General features: G+C 58.9%; 10 protein-coding genes across 10 annotated transcripts; 8 read left to right on the top strand and 2 right to left on the bottom strand.

Annotated features, from left to right (window-relative positions):
• Positions 1–68: 68 nt before the first annotated feature.
• CMQ_5098 (uncharacterized protein) lies at positions 69–2,261 on the top strand (the record flags this gene model as incomplete). The annotated part of the gene is made up of 1 exon (XM_014318843.1): positions 69–2,261. One exon carries the CDS (start codon positions 69–71, stop codon positions 2,259–2,261), a length of 2,193 nt encoding a protein of 730 aa, XP_014174318.1.
• An 841-nt stretch (positions 2,262–3,102) lies between these two features.
• Positions 3,103–3,692, top strand: CMQ_5328 (uncharacterized protein; the record flags this gene model as incomplete). Its single annotated transcript, XM_014319073.1, has 3 exons — positions 3,103–3,110; positions 3,187–3,375; positions 3,443–3,692. 3 exons carry the CDS (start codon positions 3,103–3,105, stop codon positions 3,690–3,692), a joined length of 447 nt encoding a protein of 148 aa, XP_014174548.1.
• Positions 3,693–3,817: 125 nt separating this feature from the next.
• On the top strand, positions 3,818–5,992 carry CMQ_5275 (tRNA-specific adenosine deaminase; the record flags this gene model as incomplete). The annotated part of the gene is made up of 2 exons (XM_014319020.1): positions 3,818–4,789; positions 4,910–5,992. The coding sequence occupies 2 exons, from the start codon at positions 3,818–3,820 to the stop codon at positions 5,990–5,992; spliced, it is 2,055 nt and encodes a 684-aa protein (XP_014174495.1).
• An 81-nt stretch (positions 5,993–6,073) lies between these two features.
• CMQ_5306 (uncharacterized protein) lies at positions 6,074–8,775 on the top strand (the record flags this gene model as incomplete). Its single annotated transcript, XM_014319051.1, has 4 exons — positions 6,074–6,226; positions 6,719–7,132; positions 8,069–8,216; positions 8,297–8,775. 4 exons carry the CDS (start codon positions 6,074–6,076, stop codon positions 8,773–8,775), a joined length of 1,194 nt encoding a protein of 397 aa, XP_014174526.1.
• On the bottom strand, positions 7,427–7,852 carry CMQ_5097 (duf636 domain containing protein; the record flags this gene model as incomplete). Its single annotated transcript, XM_014318842.1, has 1 exon — positions 7,427–7,852. One exon carries the CDS (start codon positions 7,850–7,852, stop codon positions 7,427–7,429), a length of 426 nt encoding a protein of 141 aa, XP_014174317.1.
• A 207-nt stretch (positions 8,776–8,982) lies between the features above and the next one.
• Positions 8,983–12,677, top strand: CMQ_5133 (uncharacterized protein; the record flags this gene model as incomplete). The annotated part of the gene is made up of 5 exons (XM_014318878.1): positions 8,983–9,198; positions 9,382–9,415; positions 9,677–9,782; positions 9,852–10,625; positions 10,676–12,677. 5 exons carry the CDS (start codon positions 8,983–8,985, stop codon positions 12,675–12,677), a joined length of 3,132 nt encoding a protein of 1,043 aa, XP_014174353.1.
• A 1,648-nt stretch (positions 12,678–14,325) lies between these two features.
• Positions 14,326–18,606, top strand: CMQ_5348 (uncharacterized protein; the record flags this gene model as incomplete). Its single annotated transcript, XM_014319093.1, has 2 exons — positions 14,326–14,395; positions 14,474–18,606. The coding sequence occupies 2 exons, from the start codon at positions 14,326–14,328 to the stop codon at positions 18,604–18,606; spliced, it is 4,203 nt and encodes a 1,400-aa protein (XP_014174568.1).
• Positions 18,607–19,205: 599 nt separating this feature from the next.
• CMQ_5144 (er-golgi snare complex subunit) lies at positions 19,206–20,683 on the top strand (the record flags this gene model as incomplete). The annotated part of the gene is made up of 6 exons (XM_014318889.1): positions 19,206–19,530; positions 19,606–19,683; positions 19,765–20,360; positions 20,428–20,518; positions 20,571–20,601; positions 20,659–20,683. 6 exons carry the CDS (start codon positions 19,206–19,208, stop codon positions 20,681–20,683), a joined length of 1,146 nt encoding a protein of 381 aa, XP_014174364.1.
• A 453-nt stretch (positions 20,684–21,136) lies between these two features.
• CMQ_5094 (aldo-keto reductase) lies at positions 21,137–22,220 on the top strand (the record flags this gene model as incomplete). The annotated part of the gene is made up of 3 exons (XM_014318839.1): positions 21,137–21,194; positions 21,263–21,693; positions 21,777–22,220. 3 exons carry the CDS (start codon positions 21,137–21,139, stop codon positions 22,218–22,220), a joined length of 933 nt encoding a protein of 310 aa, XP_014174314.1.
• Positions 22,221–22,417: 197 nt separating this feature from the next.
• Positions 22,418–23,430, bottom strand: CMQ_5300 (sorbitol dehydrogenase; the record flags this gene model as incomplete). Its single annotated transcript, XM_014319045.1, has 3 exons — positions 22,418–22,717; positions 22,783–23,266; positions 23,342–23,430. 3 exons carry the CDS (start codon positions 23,428–23,430, stop codon positions 22,418–22,420), a joined length of 873 nt encoding a protein of 290 aa, XP_014174520.1.
• Positions 23,431–23,493: the final 63 nt, after the last annotated feature.

Below are 23,493 nucleotides of genomic sequence, written 5' to 3'. Positions count from 1 at the left end.
GCCCTGTGTGCATCCTTTTAAACAATTAAAAGACACAACAACTAAGCACCATCGACACGTAAGCACCAATGGCTCAACAACGCAGTTTCAGCAGCTCCCAGAGCCCCCACAGCTCTACGCCTGCTTCTACTCCCGGTGTCGCTTGTGGCGTCACTCCCATGGCCACCACAACCTTTTCCATCTTCCAGGAGGGTCCGGGTCAGCCGCTCGTGTTCGCCCCGCCTATGGGCACCCCGGAACTCCAGGCTCTAGTCGATCTCTTCATCGCCCTTGATATCCCCGTCTCCATGAAGATGGAGATGATCCAGCGCGACTTTGAGTCTCACACCCAGCGAACAAACGAGCGGTACAAGACATACATCGTCCCCACTGCCTCCATCACCACGTCGTCGGGCTTCACTGCGAGCCCCAGCCCGGTTTTTCCCAACGCTGTCGAGCCGACATACCAGTCGGGCTCCGCGTCCGGAGGCAGTGGCAGTGGAAGCGGCAGCGGAAGCAGCAATTCGTTCCTGGAGATAGCTCCGGCATCGGGACCGCCGCCTAATGACTTGGAGCTGGCCAATTCTCTCTTCTCGCTCCCCCTGTTCCCAGCCCCAGCGCAGTTCACCGGCGACTATCCTATGGCCACCATGGCCGCTATGGCCGGACCTGTGCTTTCACCCGCCGCTCCGACCTGGACTCCTTCCGCAGCAGTACATGCGCCCTCGCGTGTGACCGCTTCTTGGCAGCCCACGCAGCGGCAGCACCAGCAGCACCAGCAACACCAGCAACGACGATGGCAACGACAGCACCACCGACCGAGCCGACTTCCCGACAACAGCATGCAGATCGTCACGCGAGATGGTGAGGACGTTACCCATATGACCAGCCGTTCTACGCGCACCCGCGAGGAGAGAGAAAACACCAAAATCGTTCGGCAGCGCGGTGCTTGCGCTGACTGTCGGCGCAAGAAGACGCGATGCGACCCGAGCCACCATATGGGCACTGTCCAAGACAGCACAAGCAGCACGAACCGCACAGCTCCTTATGCCGTTCCAGCGCAGTCGGGCCGTGCAAAGGAGGAGGCGAACGCGGCGCAGGCTGCCCAGGCCGCAAAGGACAAGGTAGAGGGCAAGAGACCAGTGACCATTGCAGATCCGGTGATCATGGCTCCGCAGACGCCGAGCGCCTTTTTGTCCGAACCCGCCAGAGATCCGGCCACTACCGTTGTCGACGACATCAATACACTGGGATGGGACATGCTCCGAGACTCTTTCGATTGGGCCCAGCTGTCTGACCAAGGCCGTCTGTTCACCGAAGTGGAGCTTGACCTGGAACTCGCCACCTCCCTGAACGAAGGCTTCCCTGCAGCATTCTCCCCGGCTCACTTCTCCAACCAGGCCACGGCCACTGGCCTGGCCCAGAGCTCGTACGGTACCTTGGTCCAGCCCCAATCCCTTACCCGGCAATTGATCGGTCAACAACGACCACAACAACAAACCCAAGGAGCTTTGGCTTCTGGTACTGAGACTCACTTCGGCGACGAACTAGCAGGCTTGTCGGAAGTTATTGTCTCGCCTTCTATCCCCCACGACGTGCCTCTGGATCCCTCTACCCCTGCTCGATGCAGTCTTGGCGAGGAGGGCGTTTCCACAATGTCGTCTGCACTCTTATTTAGTGCCACCGACATGACGGCAGCCGCTGGCTTGGAAGAGTCTCAAACCTCTCGCATCGTGGAGAGAGACGCAGCGACAGGCCAAGATGGGGATGAAGACGGCCGAAATCAACACCACGGTGGCCCTGGCTGCGACGGCTGCGATGGATGTGATGGGTGCGATGGATGCGACGGATGCGACGGATGCGATGGGTGCGATGGGTGCGATGGACTTGCGGGCTGCGATGGCGGCTCCAGTCTCAACTCCGTATCAGTTGCCAGCGGTTCTGTTACTGAGACCTCCCTGAACGACAGCCACACAGCAACATATGCTGTGCAGCCGTCACAGAGGAGGAGAGTCAGTAGCAGACTAGCAGCCAGGGCTGAGTCGGAGAGGCACGGTGGTACATCAATCGGGCAGACTCCTGTTGCAGCCAGTGCCACAGAGGTTGTTTCCAGGCCTTTGGACGCTGTGGCCTTGTGTGCTGGCTTGTCCACACTGATGACGTCGCTGATTCCGTCTTTGCTCATCTGGCGCGCATCTCAGGCTTCCCGTGGCTCTGTGTCGGAGGTCACATACGGCGTGGAGAGACTGTTTGTGGGCTCTTCGTCCGTCATTTGCCAATAGCACTTGCTTGAATGCCGAGGGCAAAAGCGCATATTCAAGATGACTGTTCGACACGAAGACAATGATGGGAATCGGAGAGCGGGAAGCGTAGCGAGTGTGTCTTGGTCTTTTTGGTACAACTACTAGTTTTATTGAATAATTATCATTTTGCTTTTGAGCTGGATGTCCTGACGTTTGCAATGCACTGACTCGTCTGCTGAAACTGACTCCAAGAGCCTGTCACACAGAGTCGGGACAAACGTAATACAACCAGAATTGCCGCGAAGTCTGTCATCAAATGAGGAGGGAATTGTGAAAAGCAGTATGATCGTGTCACCTAGTCAGTAGACATGAACCCTCTCCCCATCAGGCCACGTACATGCACAAGGTCTCGCGAGCACAACCGTTTCTCAGATCGCTTCAGCAAAAGCTTTATAAACTTTAAAAAAGCCATGTTCATGTCTCCGTAAAAGGGCAACTCCATCAGGAAAGAAGCAGGAAGCAAGTACGATGAGTTCAGGCTGCAGCAGCTTCTCCAACACAATACAGTTTTCAAGCCCGTGCAAGCAGGGAAATCTACAGGGAGCAGGAGTAGCATGGCACATTCCAAAAAAAGATCCCATCTGGGAAGGAAGCAGCGCGCCATCGCCCAGCTAGACAGGTCCGACTTGGGCACAGCCCGAAATGCTGCTTCCCCATCTGTGATACGACTGCCATCCGCTCCTTCCAATTTCTCCTTGTTATTTGACGTGGGCGTGCTGATGGTTGCCGTCATAGCGTTTACAAGCATCGTAGCTTCTCTTTTCGCGCAAAGTTCCAGATTCCATCCATGGCAACGTCTTGCCATCTTGGCTGCCACGACATGCGTGAGTACGTGGGCCCTTCTTGTCATAATCTCACTCACAGAAACACAATTCCATTCCCCATTACATGGTCCACACACAAGCGTGGGCGAGGCGTCCCAGAACGTGAACACGACGTGGCGCTGCATCGATCAAGAAGACGATAGAGACCACCAAAGACACGACATTGGCGTGTCTAAAGACGAACACTGCCAGCTTTCCACAAAGGGAGAGGAAAGCAACGACATGCGTGGCTCAGGACGAGGCCCGACGCAAATCGGCATATCGTGGCAGTAAGCACTCCGGTCTAGGACAGCAGGCAATAGTTTTACAGACAGCACTAACTATCCACCTAGCGAGCACACTCAACGAGGTAGAAATAGCAATGACCGAGGCTCACATGGTGGCCGCGGTGGTCGTGCTGGCTTGCATTCAAGAGGCTGCAAGCCTGGCGATGGAGTTGATCTGGATGGCTGTGACGGTGGCAGCCCTTTTCTGGGGAGTCGTGGTAACAACCGTGGTCGTCGCCGGGGCCGGGGTCGCGCTGGTTGTGCTTCTGCTGCCGATCCTGGCCACCCGGCTCCTCCGCGAGAGGCCCACGGGGCTCTGATGGCAGAGGGGACCAGCTATCGCTACCGAGGTCGTGGGAGGGCACTGCATTTTTCATCGACTAGAGCAGGCGCCACAGTCAGACATCGAACATACGGGGCAGTGGCAGCAGCACAAACAACGGCGATGCCCAACAAGACGCATCATACACAAAATATCAACACAAAGACAGCATCGACAGCGACAGTCACAACGGCAGCAGCAAAGACGCCCTTTACAGTCGCGACCTCCGCAACCTCCACCACAGCGAAGGCAATCACTACGACCGCCATAAAGACAATCAGACTGGCAGCCATCCCGCTTCGACCGTTTTCTGCCTTAGTGCCAAAGACTTCCAGTCCTGCGACCGATGTAGAGCTCAAAGCTCCCGCTCTGGCCGCCGCTGTGGTCACCGATGGAGTCAGTCATGAGAAGAACCGGCGTGCTCGCAGGGCTGAGAGAGCCGTTCTGATATTCCGTGAGCAGCGCCAGAAGCAACAAGCTGAAGATGCGGCACGCCGCGAACGTTCTCAGACAGGCGGCCTTTATCCGGCGCCTTCACTGGGCTGTTCGTCCGATAGTGTGTTGAGCCCGTCATCTGCTGAAAGCAACGGCAAGAAGACAAAAAATGTCCATTTTCACACTGGCCCCGCTAACTTGACCGCCAACCGTCAAACACTCATCAGCACCGTGGCAAATTGTGCGTCGCCGACTGCGAGCGCTAATACTGTCATCGCCTTAGAGAAAACCCCGTCGTCGAAAAAAATGCTGCCAACGCCCTCTTCAGAGCTAGCAGAAGTCATATCAGTAGCAGGCTTTGGCCAGACGATGGACAGTGGTGTTGATCAGGGCGTCGTGGCAAGCATGAAGAGGAAGAGCGACATCGCTCTGATGGGCAGCGATGCCGAAGAGGGCAACGAGTCGGACGAATCAAATGCCAGCTTTATAATGACCCGAACTGCTGGCAAGCGCCGTGGTAATTTGAGTAGCGGTGACATGTTGGCCAACGAGATACTGCACGATATCAACGAAGATCTCAATACCATGGCGGAAGAAGCCGAGGAGTGTGACCCCATCAAACGTTTGCATCGGGGCTATATGAACGAAGCTGTTGCTATGGTGCGTTTAAACCCTACATGCCATCTGTTTTCTCAGCCGATGAATCGGATGGACGGCACAGTCCTCCTCTTAAAGGTTGCATCGGCATTTGATGTCTCAACTAACACACCAGGCTCATAGGCTCAGTTAGCTTTGCGGACGAATGAGACCCCTGTCGGCTGTGTTCTTGTTCACAATGGTCGTGTCATCGCCAAAGGCATGAATGCGACTAACATGACTCGCAACGGGACCCGTCATGCTGAGTTGATGTGTCTGAACGCTCTGTTGGCGCAATGGGACGATGTCAGCGATGTTGATTCGCGGCGTGCCGATGATTCCGATTGCGACAGTGCTCAAGACTACGACAACGACACGGACGAGTTCACAGACAGAGACTGGGCCCGGGTCAATCCAAGCAAAGGGCACCTCTTTCCCTACGGTCAGAAACTGCACCCCGCTCGTGTCGTCAATCCGGACATTGTCCGTGGGTGCTCCCTGTACGTTACCGTCGAGCCGTGTATCATGTGTGCCTCAATGCTACGCCAGTACGGGATCAAAAAGGTCTACTTTGGAGCCGCCAACGACAAGTTCGGAGGCACCGGTGGTGTGCTGCGCATTCACATGAACTCGAAGCCTAACGAGCCTGCGGCCCAGAATGCCACCTACATCGAGACCTATGTTACCAACATGATGTCGAAGCCACGACGCACGCGGACGGTTCGCCAACCCCTCGAAGGTACCGGAGGCAGCACATCTATGCCCTCGGACAAGGGTATGCCTGCTGACTCGTCGTCGGAATTGGATGGCCCTCCTATGAACAATCCGCCCATCGTGCGCCGTGCTTCAACTATTCCCATTGCCGAAGGTTCAGTCCCTGCTAGAGACTCGGGACATGGCGGAAACGTCGAGCCAGGTTTTGATGTTGAAGGCGGATGGGGCCGCGATAAGGCAGTTTTTCTCCTTCGGCAGTTCTATGTTCAAGAGAACGGTCGGGCGCCGGCGCCACGCAAAAAGGAGGGCCGAGCTCAGCGCCTGGTTGAGCAGATGAAGAGTGAGAGTAGTAGTAGCGTTAAGCTTCCCTCGTCTGTCAGTGGTCATCAAGCTGAGATGGAGGTGGAGCTGGACTCTCTGCCACTGGAAGCGTCATCGCCGTCTCGTCCTGTGGAAGGGCCATTGGGGAGCATGGAAGTGGACATGAGCACGGAAAATGCCTTGACCGACTAGAAATCGGACAAAGTAATTTCGTCTAGGGCTCTATCTAGGCTCGCCGTGCGACCAGCTGGGGAAGATAAAGGAACACCAAAAATGGCAGCAGACACATGGAGACCACGGAAGCACGCAGATGCTGGTCCCGATGACGTCCGCAAGAAGAATCACAGCAACAACGCGGCCACCGAAAACTGCCGGGGTGATCTTGGAGAGGTTCCTGCGGACAAATACGATGCTACGTACAACCTTGTTTGCGCTTCTACGGAGGCGTTGAGCACTGTTAGCAACAACAGTTCGGCTGCATGAATTTTGGGCGATGGCCATGTACCGTTGTTCATTTTAGTCGATTGGGGGAGCCTAAACGGGATGCACCGCCTGGATGCCGCACACGTAGTACGCAACAGCAACTAGGATTATGTAGGACGGAGGCAAAGGGAGTTCTGTATGGAAACCCGGTTATACCGGAAGACATGTATGTTCTGCGGACATATCCTCTTGATGCAGCTTTCCCAGATAGCAAGATACGTCAACATGGCGTAAAGTTCCTGTAACTCTGGTCCTCCTAGATGAAGCACGACTCCTCTTATAACGTTCACTACGATGTATTTTTTACTACATTATAGGGCGTTAGAAGGTGAGCCAGTCTTGCCCCTGTGCTTATACGTCCAGCTGGAAAAGACGCCACCACACGTACAGCATATCAAAGAATCAGTCAAGAGCTGATTTCGTACCAGTCTTTAGGCTTGCCACAAGACTCTCTGCTCGCTGGGCTGCTCGACCTCGACGGCCACAGACGGCTTCCTCGGCAAAGCTGACGCGGGAAGTGCACCAACTGAGTATGGATTCGGCTCGGGAAGCATGGTCGGTCTGGTGGAAGAGGCCGACGCTGACGTCGACGAGGTCAGGACGCCATATGTCGTGCCAGAAGACGGTGGCGCTGCATCTGGAACAGAAATTGCGCTCGACTCCTGGGCTGGAGCTGTAGGTGGCGAGACGGCCAAGGCGCTGGATGTCGGGATCGGAGAAGTCGAGGGAGCGCGGTGCTTGGTGGTGGAGAAAGATGTTGGCGCGCGGCACAAAGGCCCAGGTCTGGATCTCAAAGCCGGAAGACAGGCGACAAGATCGACAGGCGCAGGTGCCGGCAAGATAGCGGGTGTGGGGAGAGGCCGAGGCAGTTTGAGATTGAGACTGAACCAACCACCACTTGTCGTCTGACGGATTCGCGATGACATCCGGGGCTGTGGTGGCAAACGGATGGATCAGGTCGCTGAAGCCCGAGTGTGGCCGACGGCTCTCGACCGGGTAGCGGTCGGGGTGCCGCACGGTGAAGCAAACATTGCGGCAGTGACAGGAAGCGAAAATATCGACGGGACCAACGAGTGACGATGGGCCCGGCGAAGTGGTGTCAGCAGGCAGTCCTGCCATCGGGCGGCCGCTGATGGAAGGCAGTCACACGGCCAGACCGCCGTCCTGCGTGTCGGTGACGTGGTCATGACGGACAAATGCCAGGGTGGCAGGTCTGTCAGAAGAAGCAGCATCTCCGATCTCCTCGACGATGACACCAGTGGCTACTTGCCACTGGACAATTTCGTCCGCTCCTCGATCCCGACGGAAGACATGACAGCCACAGGTGCGACAGAAGTACCTGGTGACAGCAGCAGAAGAAGCATAGGCGGACAAGGATGCGAGAATGTGGTCGGCAGCAGCAGGCGGCTCTATCGGACAGTACGACGTGCAAAGCAGGCCGCTGGAGTGGCGGCAGGCAGTGCAGTGGCACAGTGCGAGTGGGACGACGGACGAATCAGACGTCGAGCTGGTGGTGACATTTTGGGCGACAGCGCCACAGAGACAGTCGATGGCGAGACGGAGGGCCATTTTGGGGGAAAAGGTGTCGATGCGATAGAGGTGTCTGCCGCGGTGGCATCATCATCGTCTTACATCTCGTCGGCTCCTTCATCATTGGTCTTCTGTTGGCGTGGCTGAATTCTCCCCAAATGGAAAGCACCCTCTGCTGAGCTGCCGTTCCCCGCAATCCACTCTTTTGACACACGACAAAGACGCGACGCTCCAATGCCTTCACTACTTTTGCAGTCGTCGGCCGACGGAAACGGTACAGCCCCCTTCGCGCTGGCTTCACAGCCGCGTCCACGTCCCAGTCGGTCGCCTAGACAGGCTGCACGAATTCGGGTGCAGAACCGGCGGCTGGAGTACCTGCGGCGCAATCCGTCGTATGTCGAGAGTAGCGATCGCGAGTTTGTCGGCACGTACCCGAAATTCCACAAGTGGACCTGCTCTCCTGCATGCTGACCGGCTGGACAGACGTGCAGCTGTACCACGAGCTGGTGCGCGCATTCCAGACGCCAGACGAACGGAGAGCCGAGGCACGCGACAAAGGTTTCGGACAGGTGTTGGAAGCGTCTATGTTGCGGAATCCAGAGCGACTACATCGAATAGGCGAAGAAGAGGAAGAGGAAGAGGAAGAGGGTCATGGCATTGACCAAAACGACAGGGCCACGGCTGGTGACCTCGACCTAGATGATGAAGACGGCAGCGATGCGACATCGCCGCGAGATGCAGCCAGCCGGCGCTGGCAGGCAATTGTACGCAACTGGTTTGTGAGCGGCGGAGCGTCTGCCGACGGCTTCGACTACGTGACAGTGGACGACGACAGCGACTACGACGTGTTGGCGCGAGCCGATGCCGAAGAGGCCTGGTTCGACGACGAGTCGCCGGGATGGGCAGATGCCGACGACGACGACAGGACAAGGACGGGAGACACGGGCGTGCAGGACTATTGAGGCGAGGAGGCGGAGTCTGAGCACATACGGATAGACGTACTCCGTATGCAAGATACGAACGTCGGCCCATTTCGACTAGGCGCTGTGGCCCCTGCATTGCCAGCAATTTCCGCCGATCCTCGAGGCATTCCAGCGTGCGTGTAGGCATGAGGAGAAGAGACTGCTGGCAGGAATAGAGCTCTCGTTTAAGATATCCCTGTCTCGACAATGCGGCTTCGCCACCAGCTTGTCGCATTCTCGAGGTATAGGAGCCCTCTGGACGTTAATGCCATTCGTAGTCATGGAATGTGCTCGAGCCTGCAATACGAGTACGAGCAGGCTAGTCTGCCAGGCCAAGACAACATCTACGATGCTCGATCGGCAGATATGCGTCGTCGGTTCTACTTCAAGTACGGGGCGCTCCATACAGAACATACAGAGACCGTCCAGACATCGTGAACCAAGGCAACGTCTTCTGCAGTCTGCGTGATCTGTGCAGCTTCCTTTCTCGTCCTGACCCCCCGGAAAATAAGGTGGTTTCAGTCCGATTCTACACCGTGGTAGCGCGTGTTTAGCGCCTGGCACCAGCTGCGTCGATCCCTAACCACCCAATCATCTCCCCTGCAGTGGACGCTGGGCCCTGCATTCTTCCCACTACGGAGTACGTCGTCAGTCCCCCTCCTGTCCCGCATTTCCTGATTCTTCAGGGCCGCCAGGTGGTCCTCCTTCTTAGCGCGCAAGCCATTGCGTACAGAGGGCTCTCTCCTCTTACGAGAACGCGACGGGCCCAGGGCTCGTAAATATCTCTGCTCGCAATACCCGTACTTGCTGGAGAGCCACCACGACACAGAAGGACAATCGACGGCCTGTCCGAAACTACCCTCTCAAAAGCCACCCGGCTGTCTTTCTACTCGCCACACAGCCGAATTTCCGCTAGCGAGCGCCATTTCGCCGGCATCTCTTTCCACCATGGCCGAGGGCAGCTACGGCAGCAGTCCCTTTTACCGGTCGGCCGTGTCGTCGCCCACGTGAGCAGTCCCTCTGTTGTGGCTGTTGTCCTGCTTCTTGCGCTCCTGCTGACCACAGTCGTCGCCCAGGGAATCGGGAACGGTGACAGCAAACTACAAGGCCAACGTGAGCCGGAAGAAGACGCGGAAATGGGTCGAGGCCAAGACGATCAACTACGACGGCAGCGGCTGGGGGGACGAGGACGACGATGACGATGGGGATGACGACGGAGCCCACATGGCCGGCGGTGTACCACCGCCGATGCCCAGTCTTCCCGGAACCATGCTGTCTGGCATCCGCACGCTGCCGTCTATAGCTGGTGCCAGTGCAGCCGCCAGTCCGACGACGGCGACACATCGTCCACGACAGGACTCGCTGCCGACGCGGCCGCTGCTAAACGGACAGACGGCAGCAGCAGGAGAGTCGGCTTCGACACAGCCGCCGTCACAATTGCCGTCCTTGCCGTCCCAGCAGTCCTGGCGCCAGGGCTCGCCGGCGCTGCCGTCCAACAGCCAAAGCAATAGCAGCAACCGGAGCAGCAGCATCGGCACGCCGGCCGCTCGCACTCTCTCAAGCGTCCCGTCCTCCAGCACCGCTCCTCCGCTGCACGCCGAGCTGCCGCGGTCTGGATCCATGCCGCCAGCCGCCCGACGCCAGCCTTGGACGTCCGAGGCTCGCTCGCAGTCGCCTTTGGGCCCGCGTGCACAGTCGCCGGCTGCGGCCGCTGTTCGTCGAGCTGCCACGGCCAATGCCAGCGCTCTTGCCAACGGCAGCACCAGCAGCCTCGTTCGCCCGTCGGAAATCTACCGGCGTGGTACATCCAGCGAGGAGACCGTGCCACAGCAACAACAAGCGTCATCAAGGTGAGAGATGCTCGTCCTGATGACATCTGATTGGAATTGACTTTTTGCAGTCCAGGAAACAACGCCACCGCGGTCGCACCTGCCGCCTCGGCCAACATTCGATCACCAGAAACACCCGTCCGAGAAATCGCCGCAGCCGCAGCTGCAGCCTTCCAGACTCCCATCATCATAGCACCCTCACCTGGTCCCCATTCTCAACACAAGCCAAAGGTCTCGACTGACTCGGCTGCATCTTCTGCTGCCAGCACGGCCGCCGAAGAGGAGGCCCGTCGGTTCTCCAACTTCCCTAAGCTCCCTAGCCTGGCCCGCTTCTCGACCTTTGCTCCTGAGCTGCTCTTTGGAGAGACAAGCCTGCTCTCTTCCGATGGTGCGCCTCCTGTTCCGGCCCTGCCACCGGCCGCAGGAAAGGTAGAGGCAGCAGCCCCGCTGGCCGTGGCGCCCACAGCGGCTGCCTTGTCGGGTGACGCCAGCACAAAGAAGCTGGCCGACATGGCGGAGGTTCCCGGAGATCGGTCCGAGGTTCTCCTAGATCGTGTCGCTTCGCCGCCGCCGCCGAGCACCGTGGTGACCCCGACGGCACCCCTCAATCCACACCGGGGCGCGCTGCCGCTTGCTGACGGCGTGCCGCCGCCGCTGGCCACGACCACGCTCAAGCGGTCCGGAACGAACACGACAGAATCCAGCGGCACAGTCGGGACGCCCAAAGAGAGCGACAAGCTGCACGAGGAGATCATTCGCACGCTGACGCCGGCCAATCTGGCGAGCGGGAACGCGAACGCGACCACGGACACGGCTGCTGGCGAGCAGTCGGACCGCGAGGATGGAAAGCTGACGCGCGAGAGCTCCTATCTGCAGAGCGTCTACGACGAGTACTGGACTGCCGACGACGTCGACGACGCCTCCGCAGAACCGGTGCCACCTCTGCCCCACGTCCCCATGTTGACGGCGGCTGCAGCAGCGGCAGAGGTAGCCGGAGCAGCAGCCCTGGTGGCCTCGGGCTCACAGCTTGAGCTGGGTGGGCAGAAGGCTGAGCAGAAGGCTGAGCAGAAGGCTGAGCAGAGCCCGGAGCTGAAACCGGAGCCGATCCCGGAGCCAATCCTGAAGACGACCCCTACCCTGTCAACACCAGAACCGGCAACGCTGAAATCCCCGGCTGTCTCGCCCGACGCCAGGATTCGACGCCGCTTCTCGTGGGAGGGCGAGTCTCAGGCCGCGTCTCGAGCAGCGTCTGCTACGGCATCTGCTGCTGAGGTCGATGGCAGCTCAGCGCCTGAGCCAGCTCCTCCGTCATCGGCGGCAGCAGTGCGGATGTCGGTAGAGCCACCAATTCCGGTGGAGCTGGAGGACCCTAGATCGCCGGCATCTCTCTTCAGCGCGTTTGAGCTCCACACGCTAGCGACAGAGGCGCCGCCAGTCGATGCAGACTCGGCCCCAGAGGTCGTGCAGTCGACCACACAGCCGGCCCTGCGATCGATGTTGGACGTGGTTGCAGACGAGCCGAAAGCACCGGCCATTGTCGGACTGCCGGTGTCTCCGCGACCGCCGCACCAGCGACAGCCGTCGGCAGCGACAGGCCCGAGAGAGTCGGTGCTGTCGGCGCACTCGCACTCGTCCACACAGTCGGCGCAGTCGACCCAGCTGGCCCCGTCGGCCCAACTGATTGGCGGCTACGGCCAGGACGAGGGCAACAGCGGCCAGCTGCTGACGCTGCGGCAGTGTATGGCCTTTGAGACGCACGAGGAGCGTATGACCAAGCTGGCCGAGACGCGGAGCGAGTACGCCAACGCAGACTCGGGCCTGCTCGCGTGGCTCAGCGCCATGACGGCCGTGCCCGAGTACGCCCGGGCGTCGTATGTGCCAATCTGGGAGACCGTCTCGGCCGGCCAGCCACCACCATCCCGACCGGCGGCTGCACTCGCCAGCATACCGTCGATCCCGTCGAGCAACCACATCTCGCACAAGGGCAAGGAGATCTTGGCAGCCACAGGCAAGGCCGGCAAAGGGCTCTTTTCCTTGCGGAAGAAGGGCTTCCACAAGAAGGCGGCCAACTGAGGGGAGGAGGAGGTGGAGGTGGAGGACTGAGGACCGAGGAGGACTGAGAAAACTGAGGAGGAGAACTGACAAGGTGAGGAATTTTCTCGCTTCCTTTTTCTTCTTTTCTTGTTCCTTCTGTTCCTCGTATTTCTCTTCTCCCTTCTTCTTCTTCGTTTCGAATATCCTCCCTCCCCCCCTCCATCTTTCTCACCCCCCCTCTTATTTCTTTCCTCTCTTGGCTTCGGCGACGGTGTTGGGTCTATGACAGTGGGCTGGAGAGTGTTTTTTCTGGAGGCTTTCTACGTATAGGGATATATCCTCAAACCGCGTGCATGCTATCCATCGTTGTCCGGCCACAACAATAATACAAGTAACAAGTCTACACCGGCACGACGGCGGTGAGAAACGAGAGACGGGCTGTGTCCGTGTGACGGACGAGTCGCGATGCAGCAGAAAGGGCAAATGGCCAGCACAGCCTCTGTTGCTGTGTGCACGACTCCTTCGAACAGTGGGGCCGTGTGTTCAGGCTACTCCACTTGTAGGATGGCCATCCCTGCAGCAAGGACCAATGCTGTGACGACCAGTTCTGGGGACCCGTGCTCGAGGGACATTGGTCAGCAGGAAGACCGACGCGGGCCAGAAACAGCAACAGCAGAAGACACATTCCCAGAGCAAGCACAGGAGAACGCCCAAACACAGCCGCTCTTATCTGCTGTCAGCAGCAGCCTTAGGACCCACAACGCCATTTTCACCTGCGTCCTAGCGCCTTCCCGCTGTCCAGAGAGGGGAAAAGAGGAAAAAGTATCGCACAGGCTCATCCCAATACAGCCTTGTGCTCCAGCTGACACGAAATCCCGGTTCCGTCTTACTTTTTGGCCTGTCTCTTCTTGTCTCTCGCCCTTTTGCTCTTACCCCCTCTCCCAGCATCGCCCGGCACGCCGTTGGCAAGTCAGATGCGCGACAGAGCGCGTTGCTGCCGTCCTGTTGCTGTCTGCTCTCCGCCTTCTGTCCTTGCAGCTCGTCAGGCCGTCCGAAGCGATCGGATGAGCAGGACACTAGGTACTCGTGCGTACGGAGAACCTTTGGCCCCTTTCGGCACGCCGACTCGCATTCTTGCCCAGCTGGAATCCTCTTGCATCTCCATTCCTCCCTGCGGTCTTGCCGCGGCCCTCTCCACTTCCCAGAAGTTTCTCGCGCTGGCAACATGTTTTCGCGACAGCGCCACAAGAACGACGGCGACACTGCCATCGGTCCCGTTGCTGCCCAAAACGGCGGACCTGCTGTGCATGACCCGTCCAATCGCTACGAGCCAGAGCAGCAAGAGGATGCATACCGGCATCAGCTGTATCTCCAGCAGCAGCAGCAACAACAGCAGCACGAACTCTTTCTCCTGCAGCAGCAACAACATCAGCAGCTTCAGCTACAGCTACAGCCGCAGCTACAACAACAGCATCAGCAATATCTCCAGCACCAGCAACAACAGCAACTGCTCCAACTGCAGCAGCAGCAGCATATCCAGCATCAACAACAGCACTACCTTCAACGGCAGCAACACCAGCAGGTAGAAGAGCTGCAGAGAAGCGTCACCCGCCAGTCGTCTTTTACTCCCCTGCCTCCCGTCCGTCGTACGTCCGCGTTGCACCTGTTCGAACCGCCGTCTTCGCCGATGGGCGAGAACAAGGGAAAGCGGCCCGAGAGCGGGCCACCGCCGCAGCATCCGGGAAGCACTGCACAGGGTGCGTTGAAGAGAGGCCCGGAATGTGGTGCATTTTGTCCCCTTTTTCCAGACACTGACCGTCTGTATTGTGCACCAGCTCCCGACTTCGACCAAGCCGCCAGCCCGTACGGACCATTTCCTGGCATGTCTGGGCCCATCGGCAGCCCTAGCCAACAACGGCAGCCGTCTTGGGGAAACCGATCCCCGGTGGTGTCGAGCCCCCAGCAGCAGCAACCGCCACAACAAGGTCAGGCTGTTCAACATCAGCAGGCATACCGTGGTCAGGGCAGCCAGGGATCGGGAAACCAGAGCCAGGTCCAGTCAGGGCCGGGCCAGTACCAGACGTCTCAGCAGCCGAGCTGGCATGGCCAGCCGGTTGCGCAACAGATGCCACAGCAGAAGCAGCCTGTGCAGCAGCCTGTGCAGCAGCAGCAGCCCTTGCAGCAGAGCGCGCCGTTTCCCATCCACGGCCAGCCGGGTGGCCCGCAATTCGTGCCCGAGGGAGGATGGAAGCTGAAGGAGTCTCATCTGCAGGAACCGCTCGCGTCCACGCGCCAGCGATCGTCGCCCACGACACCCACGCAGCAGTATTACGGCCTCGACAAGGAGGCCGAGCTGCTCTCGGCCGAGTCAACCGCTGCTAATACCATACAGGGCACTGGACAGCCAGAGCCATCTGAGCCGCGTCCGCCTGCAAAGGACGACGACGTCGGTTCACCTCCAATTGCTCTGGAGCAGCAGCAGCAACATGTGGAGCCGATGCCAGAGGAGGAGCCAAGGCCAGAGAAGAACCCGAACCCAGAGGAGGAGCAGCAGGAACAGAAGCATCAGGAGCAGAAGCATCAGGAGCAGAAAGCATCAAGCAGGGAGCAGCTGTGGCAAGAGGAGCAACAACGGCCAAGAATCATCCCAGTGTCAGACGGGCAAAACCATCAGCATGCTTCCAATGGTGATGGACCTGCAGCTCCTTTCCAGACCCAGCAGCCCGGAGTGGTCCGAAGGCCTTATCCACCCGCCGCTGCAGGCGACAGCAACGCCACTGACGAAAAGGGCCGCCGATTCTCCATGATCAGCAACTGGCGTCAGTCTATTCATGGCACGCCACCGCCCTCATCACACTCTGTACGGCCGCCTCCGTCATCCCACGAGACGACATCGGACAGGACGCCTTCTTTGCACCGGCAACCTCAGCAACATCAGCAGCACCACCATCAGCACTCTACCGTCGACAAGCTACGGGGCTTCCTTCCCTTCAATAAGGGCAAGCAGGACAGCGGCAGTCGGCCACAGTCGGCACAACCACACATATATCACGACGCCCAAGACGCTCAGAGGTCACTTGGCTTCCAGGGACATCCAAGCAGGCCTCCACAGGGACCGCCCCTGCAGAGACAGCCACAAAATCCGGAGCAACAGCAGCAGCTGATTTTGTCTCCAGCTACGCATATATCCAACCCACAGCTCTTCCTCCTGAACCAAGAACAACAGCCCGGCGGCCCGGCCCCACAAAACAGTTCTTTCCCACCGGCAAGGATGCCACAAGGCTTTGGCGATGACGGCCAGAATTATGGTCCTCGTCAAATTGCGCAGGTTCGGACAGCGCCGATCCAGCAGCAGCAACAACAGCAGCAACAGCAAGTATTCATCTCGCCACAGCAGGCCAACCGGGCAGACACGTTCAGCGTCCCTCCTGAAGAGGAACGACATAGTAGGCGCGGGTCAGGCCTCTTGGGTTTCTTTGGCAAAGGCAAGGGCAAGGACAAGCATCGGACATCAGCCAATATGTCGCAGTTAGTCGCTCAACCGACACAACTAGCGCAACAGTTTGGCTTTTCTGGCCCAGACAGACCCGGAGGACAGCCAGCGCCCAGATCTGGTTGGGAACGTGATCTAGGAGGACGTCCCCGTGCTAGCACAACAGGGCTGTCATTTCCACAGCCGCAGCAACAGCTGTCTGTCACGACGAACATGCCGAACTCCACGATCCCTGGACTGTCGCCTTCTAGGGCACCGTCTTCTGTCAGCCCCAACCTCGAAATGATGACGACCGGAAAGGTGCGGAGTGCCAGTGGCCCTTGCATTCCGGCATCCAGAATTCACGGCCGTCTGCCGTCCGCGTCCTATGGGCCACCTGTCCGCAAACCCGTGGGATCCTCGCCGCCTCCGCTGCAGCCGACACAGCCGACAAGACAGCTTGCAGTCGCTCTTCTGGCGCCGAATCCAGATGCTGACCTTGATCTTATTGACCGCCCGCCTTCTGCTTTGTCGGAAGCTCCAACGGCTGCTGCTAATGGCGACATCGGTAGAGAATTGAGTCACGTGCCGTCACCATCTATCTCGACGTCTACCCATCAGCCAGCTGCTGACGCAGTGAGCCTGACGCCGTCAATGGCGCCAACACCGCCGCCCCAGCAGCAGAAACAGCAGTTCCACCGGTCGAAGCTGTCCTCTGTAGTGGTGCAGCAGCCAGAGGACATGGGGCAGAGACTGGCTGGGCAATACCCGCAGAACATGACCATACATCCCCAGCCTGGCCTAGGCGTCCCGACATCCCAGCCACAGGTGACAAAGCATGACAAGGAGAGAGATCGGTCCAAGAAGTTCTTTGGCCGCTTCCGCCGTCCCAAGAGCGGCACCATTGATCCTCGGGGCCCGCCACCGGGCGGGCCTGAGTACCCTAGACAGCCTTCGCGCCAGCCGGTGATCAGCGCGCCTATGGGCGGTACGTTCCGTGGCTCTGGCACTCCTGTCGGGACTGTTGGACCGTTCGTTCCTCCGCTATCAAACCTGGGCCTACCAACGTCAGCGTCCGAGCCGGTGCTCACACGTGAGCAAGCACTGCAGAAACAGATATCCCAACAAGAAGTACGGCAACAGCAGCCGCCTCGGCCGATTGCGCCATTTGGGGCGGCGTATCGCAACCATGTGCAAACCGGCGAAGCATCTGTACCGACCCGGAAGCAAATGCAGAACACGCACGGCGAGCCGCAGTACGGAAATGTTGCTATCCCTATGGGATATGCTACCGTGTACAGCGAGGACATGATGGCGCGATCGCACCAGTTGCAGCAGCAGCAGCAACAGCGGTTCGTGGCCTACCAGCCGCAATTGCAGATGCAACCACAACAGCACCTCCCAGCGGGTGTCTTCCATGGTCAGGCCACCGGGTTAAAGGCTACAGGGCCTTACACGCAGCAGCTGCAAGGCCAACCGGCCATCGGTTTTTCCAACACAGCTCCCGACGGAGTCGTCCGACAGAACCAGGCCGTGCCACATCCGCTACAGCAGCACCCAGTTCGGTACGACTCCCCTGCTGCTATCTACGCAGAAGTCGCAACTGCACCGTATGCACCAACGCCTCCTCTTCCACAGCAGCAGCAGCAGCAGCAGCAGCAGCAACCAGAGGAACAGACTACGTCGACGCCGAACACAGTTTCGCCCCCAGCGGTGACTAGCCAACAGGATCCAGTCGACAGCTCGTTTCTGCCCACGCCACCTCTACAGGCCCATCCGCAGGCCGACCAGCAGCAGGAGCTACAAATTCCACAGGCTCCATCCCAGACAGCAATACAGCAGAAGCACATACAGGACGGCCGGGGACTGATGGCTGGAGCCTCGGACTCGGCGATCTCGTCGCCGCTTCATGCCACGCCTGACTCAGCGCCAGTGCAGCCCAACGGCAACACCGCCCTTTCCATGGGCGAAAGTCCCATTGATGCCACGGACGCTTCTCTCACAGACATTACGATTGGCAACCCCATGGCGCCGGCACCGCTGCGCATTCAGAGTCCCGTGCAGACAACAGTTGTCGGGAGCCCAACTACCACAGAGGAGGATCTCAACGGCACGTCTGTCCGAGAGGCGCCGACCGCTGCAGCCTCTTCGGCAGACAGTCCGCCGCCTGCGAATCCAGTCTCACCATCTGCTTTGTCGACGCCTTCACCTACGGCTGTCTCTGTCAACGGCAGCAGCGATGCCGAGTCGGCAAAGGTGGGACGGCAGAAGACTATCCGACAGACGTCGGCCCAGCAGGTGGAGGAGTACAAGAGGCGACAGATGCTCAAGGACCTGGAGGAGAAGATTCCGGTGTTTGTGCCCGACATGGACGAGCAGCTGGAGCAGCAGCGTCGCAAAGAGCGCGAACAGCCCCATATGTCGGCGACCAGCTATCCGGGACAGGAGTGGAATCCGTACGCAGAGTTTACGTTTGTGGAGGACGATTTGATGTGATTGTTTTTGGATTTTGGGGGGTTTCTTTTTCATTTGCCTGTTGTCTTTATGCAGCCTTTTGTCTCGAAATTGGTTCTTCAGCCGTTGGCCTATAATTAGCAATAATACCCTCCTCTGCTGTGATTGGCCAGCATGGTGTACAAGATTCTCTGCCTCAGGCGTTCATCCGCACGCGGGGACCTCCACGTAATGCGTTAGTCGCTGATTGGGTGTCTGAGATTAGAAGGCGCGAAAGGGGCACTGGCCAGGTTTACATCGCCATCTCCGTCTCTTGGATCTCCGCTACGGCCTTGAAACTTAATCTCTTTCCAATCCCCCCTCTTTCTTCTCCACGGCGTCACCATTGTTTCTCTTTTCACTTGCCGCATTTGCCTTGCATAATTTCTGTAGAACCGGGCTCCCGACTGGCCAAGACGAGACTTCCACACGCAAACCCTGGCGACGACATTTCGACCGAAGGATTTTCCGACGAAGCCGAAGCTTTTCTGTTCCACGACACCATAGTACGACTTTGAGTTTGACCAGGACCGGCAGAAGGCGCCATTGGTGGACGCGCATCGACTGCGGCTCGGTCCACTGAACGACGGCAGACTCACGCCATGGCAGTGTCCCGGATCCAGGACCGCACGGTCGAGTTCCGCACGGTGGTGCAGCAGGCACAGCGACGTCATGTGCAGTCGTCCAAGGGAGCGGCGACAGCGCAGAAGAAGCGAGCGATGATGTTTGCTGGCGGAGGCGCATCGGTCTCGCAACAACAACAGCAGCCGCTGCTGGCGCCAGGCGCGTACAACGACGGGACGCTGGCGGACGAGCAGAGCGGTGCAGCGGCAGGCCACGTGAGACGGTCAGAATTTGCGCGGCGAGCAGCAGAGATTGGGCGAGGGATCTCGGCGACGATGGCAAAGCTGGAACGGCTGGCAATGTGTGAGTCAAGGAGGCGATGCAGCACGGCGAAGATATGGCTTACGGACGACGTGTGCTAACGAGTGTGCGGGACAGTGGCAAAACGGAAGAGCATGTTTGACGACAAGGCGACGGAGGTGAACGAGCTGACGTTTGTGGTGAAGCAAAACCTGGGTATGTGCTGTGTTCTGTGGTCGGTGTACGTGTACGTGTACGTGTACGTGTCAGGAGGCCGTGGCTGACTTTGGGGTGCAGCATCGATCAACCAGCAGATCTCGGGGCTGCAGGCACTTTCACGACAGCAACAGGGCGGCAAGTCGGAAGAGGGCGAGCATCGCAAGAACGTGGTGTACCTGCTGCAGGACCGGCTGACGGGCGTGTCGGCCAGCTTCAAGGAGGTGCTGGAAGTGCGGACGAAGAACCTGCAGTCGACGCGGGCACGCACAGACAACTTCATCTCACAGGTGGCGCCGCCAGTGCAGCAGCATGGGGCTGGTGGCGGCAGCCTGCACCAGCAGTCAGCCTCGCCGCTATATGCAGCTGCGACGACGGGCAGCAGCAGCGGCAGCGGCCGAAACACACCGGCACTGCGCGGCGGGCCTGCAGCGGCGTCGGGGCTTCTGCTCGATGGCGGCAGCGGCGGTGGCGATCTGCTCTCGCTCAACCCGGTCGTCAGCGACCAGCAGCTGATGATGATGGAGGAGGCACAGCCGTCAAACACGTACATTCAGCAGCGCGGCGATGCGATCGAGGCGATCGAGTCGACCATTGCAGAGCTGGGGTCCATCTTTGGGCAGCTGGCTTCGATGGTGTCGGAGCAGTCGGAGATGATTGAGCGGATCGATGCGAATGTGAGTCAGAGAGTGCGATGGAGACGGCAGACGGCAGACGGTAGAGACATGGCTGACTCTTTCCAAGACCGAATCTGTGGTGGACAACGTGCAAGGCGCTCAGAAGGAGCTGCTCAAGTATTGGGGCCGTGTCTCGGGCAACCGGTGGCTGATTGCCAGTAAGTACTTGTCTTGCCGCTCTTTACCAACTCGACGTGCTAACATGTACAGAAATGTTTGGCGTGTTAATGATCTTCTTCTTGTGAGTGGCCCTGTCTGGACGTCCTTCATTTTTCGCTCCAGCTAACATATATCACAGGCTCTGGGTGTTGATCGCCGGCTAGAAGACGAGCGGGAGGTAATGGATCGATCCTGTACGAATACGCCGACTGGGTTTTGGGTGTTTTGTGTTTTTGCGTGCGACTGGACATGTCGACGTTTCGCTTCGCTGCTGCTGTTTTTCTAATCTCTTGCGGTCCGGTCGGTTCTGCTTCGACTGTTTTATCTTCGCTTCCTATTACTTGCTAATACTCGGAGCAATAGATTCTTTTCACTTTGGTGACCCACTCTGTCCATCCATCTTGCCTGCCTGTGATTGTCGGGGTGCTTTTTTCCGGCGCCTTCCCGATTTGGTGGGCTGCGAGCTGTGAGCTCGGCTCCCCGCTTTGCCGATTGCGCTTTCCGCGGCGGCTCTTTAAACTCTTCTTTCCCCTTCCTCTCATCATTCTCCCGCCTTTTCCCTTTCTCTCGTCTTTCCATCCTCTCATTCCTGTTTCCCTGCTCTTTCTGCCGCCACGATGACGGACAAGACGTTTACGCTCAACAACGGACTGCCCATCCCGGCGCTGGGTCTCGGTATGCCGTGTCTTGCCGGCCGCACTGTCGAGCCTCTATGATCTGTCGGCTTCTAATCCGTCTTCCAGGCACATGGCAGTCTGCTCCGGGCGAAGTAGCAGCTGCCGTGGAGCACGCCCTCACGGCCGGCTACCGGCTCATCGACGGCGCGTACTGCTACGGCAACGAGGACGAGGTCGGCCAGGGCATCCGGGCAGCCATCGCCAAGGGCGTCGTCACGCGTGCCGACATCTTTGTCGTCTCCAAGGTCTGGGCCTCGTACAACACGCGCGTCGAGCTGGGGCTGGACAAGAGTCTCCGGCTGCTTGGCCTCGACTACGTCGATCTCTATCTGGTGCACTGGCCGCTGCTGCTGAACCCCGGCGGCAACGATGAGTGCTTCCCGAAGCTGCCCAACGGCGAGCGCGACATCATCCGCAGCCACAACCACGTCGACACCTGGAGGCAGATGGAGGCCGTCCTGAAAACGGGCAAGACCCGGTCTGTCGGTGTGAGCAATGTATGTTTTGTTTTTCGCTTTCGTCTTTCTCTTTCTCTTTCGTCTTTCGTCTTTCCTCTCTTACATATCCCCAACCACCACAGTACAGCAAACGCTATCTCGAACAGCTGCTGCCACACGCCACCGTCGTCCCGGCCGTCAACCAGATCGAGAACCACCCGGCACTGCCACAGCAGGAGATTGTCGACCTCTGTCGCGAACGCGGCATCCACATCATGGCCTACAGCCCGTTTGGCAGCACGGGCGGCCCGCTCTTCACGGCCGAGCCGATCGTCCAGACAGCCGCCAAACACGGCGTCGAGCCAGCCACAATCCTGCTGAGCTACCACCTGGCTCGCGGCAGCACTGTCGTGCCCAAGTCGGTCACGCCGGCCCGCATCGACGCCAACCGCAAGATCGTCACGCTCGATGGCGCCGACCTGCAGCTGCTCAACGACTACTCCGACGGCCTCGACAAGGCCGGCAAGCTGCAGCGCTTCGTCTACCCGCCCTTTGGCATCGACTTTGGCTTCCCGGACAAGTCGTGACGGACAGGTGTTCAACACAGCTATCGTATTTCTCTTTTAGGCTCTATAGAAATAAACAAGAATTCTGCACTTTATATATCTCTTGTTCTTTTACCTTGGTACCCCTTTATCTTTATTGTCTTTATTCCTTTTTCTTATCCTCTCAACTTCCATTATCCAAGATTTGTGTCAAGCACCGACCTGGTCAACACTCCCACTCATGGCTCAATCATCACCTTGAGCACCAGCTTTCCGTCCTCGTCGTACGGCTTGCTGGCGCGTTCAAAGGCCGCAGCAGCATTGGCGAGTCCGGAAAAGCGGTGGGAGACGATCTTCTCCATATGGGCCAGCTGCTCGGCGTCGGCCTCGCGTAGCAGTCGGATGGCCTCGGGGTAGTCGTTGGCGTAGCGGAATACGCCGACGATGTCGACCTCCTTGGCCGCGGCCGTTCCTAGTGGGATCCGTTGTGCAGACGCGCCCATACCGACGATGACGATGCGGCCGCCCGGAAGCGTAGACTGGGTTGTTAGATCGGGGTCACGGGGTCACGGAGTCACGGGATCGGGAGAGAGATCATGCTTACAAAGATGCCCGTCTGCACGCTAGATTCCTGGCCGGTGCACTCAAAAGTGACGTCGTAAAGGGCACCGTCACGGGCTTTGGCCACGAGCAGTTCGCTGAGCGCCCTGGGGTTGGTGAACTTGGGTGGAAGGCCGGCCTTGTCGTCGTCTTTGTCGGCGTCGGTCTGGCCGAGGAGGTCGCGCGGCAACACGACGCCGACGTCGGCAAAACCTTGCTGCACAGCAAAGTCGACGCGGTCTTGGATCAGGTCGAGCATGACAATGTGCAGGCCAGCCGCCTTGTCGCGGCCGGCACGCTGCAGATGGGCGTAGCGGCAGACGGCCGCAACCAATAGGCCGACGGGGCCGGCGCCCAGCACGAGAATGTTTTGTGTCTGGTCGACGTCGACATCAGCGTCAGCAAGCCCGCCGCGGCGGTGTGCGTGCACGGCCACGGCCAACGGCTCGATCAGGGCACCGAGATCGTAGCTGAACGTGTCTGGGATTCTGGCCAAGTCAGCATTACGTAATCATTCCTTTCTTTTCCTTTTCTTTCATCTTCCTCTTCCTCTCTCCACTCACCGGAAACACCACCGGGCCGGCCGGTTGATGCGTTTCTGCAGGGCGCCTTGGCAGTGAGGACACTTGCGGGCAGACGCGGCGAACTGCATCTGTGGGCACAGATGGTAGCCGCGGCCGTCCGGCCGACGACAGTAGCGACAGGTACCACAGGG

This window comes from Grosmannia clavigera (genome assembly GCF_000143105.1).
Source record: "Grosmannia clavigera kw1407 unplaced genomic scaffold GCSC_132, whole genome shotgun sequence".
Classification (NCBI taxonomy): Eukaryota; Fungi; Ascomycota; class Sordariomycetes; order Ophiostomatales; family Ophiostomataceae; genus Leptographium; species Leptographium clavigerum.
Note: the sequence above shows the minus strand (reverse complement) of the source record. Positions and strands in the feature narration are given on the sequence as shown.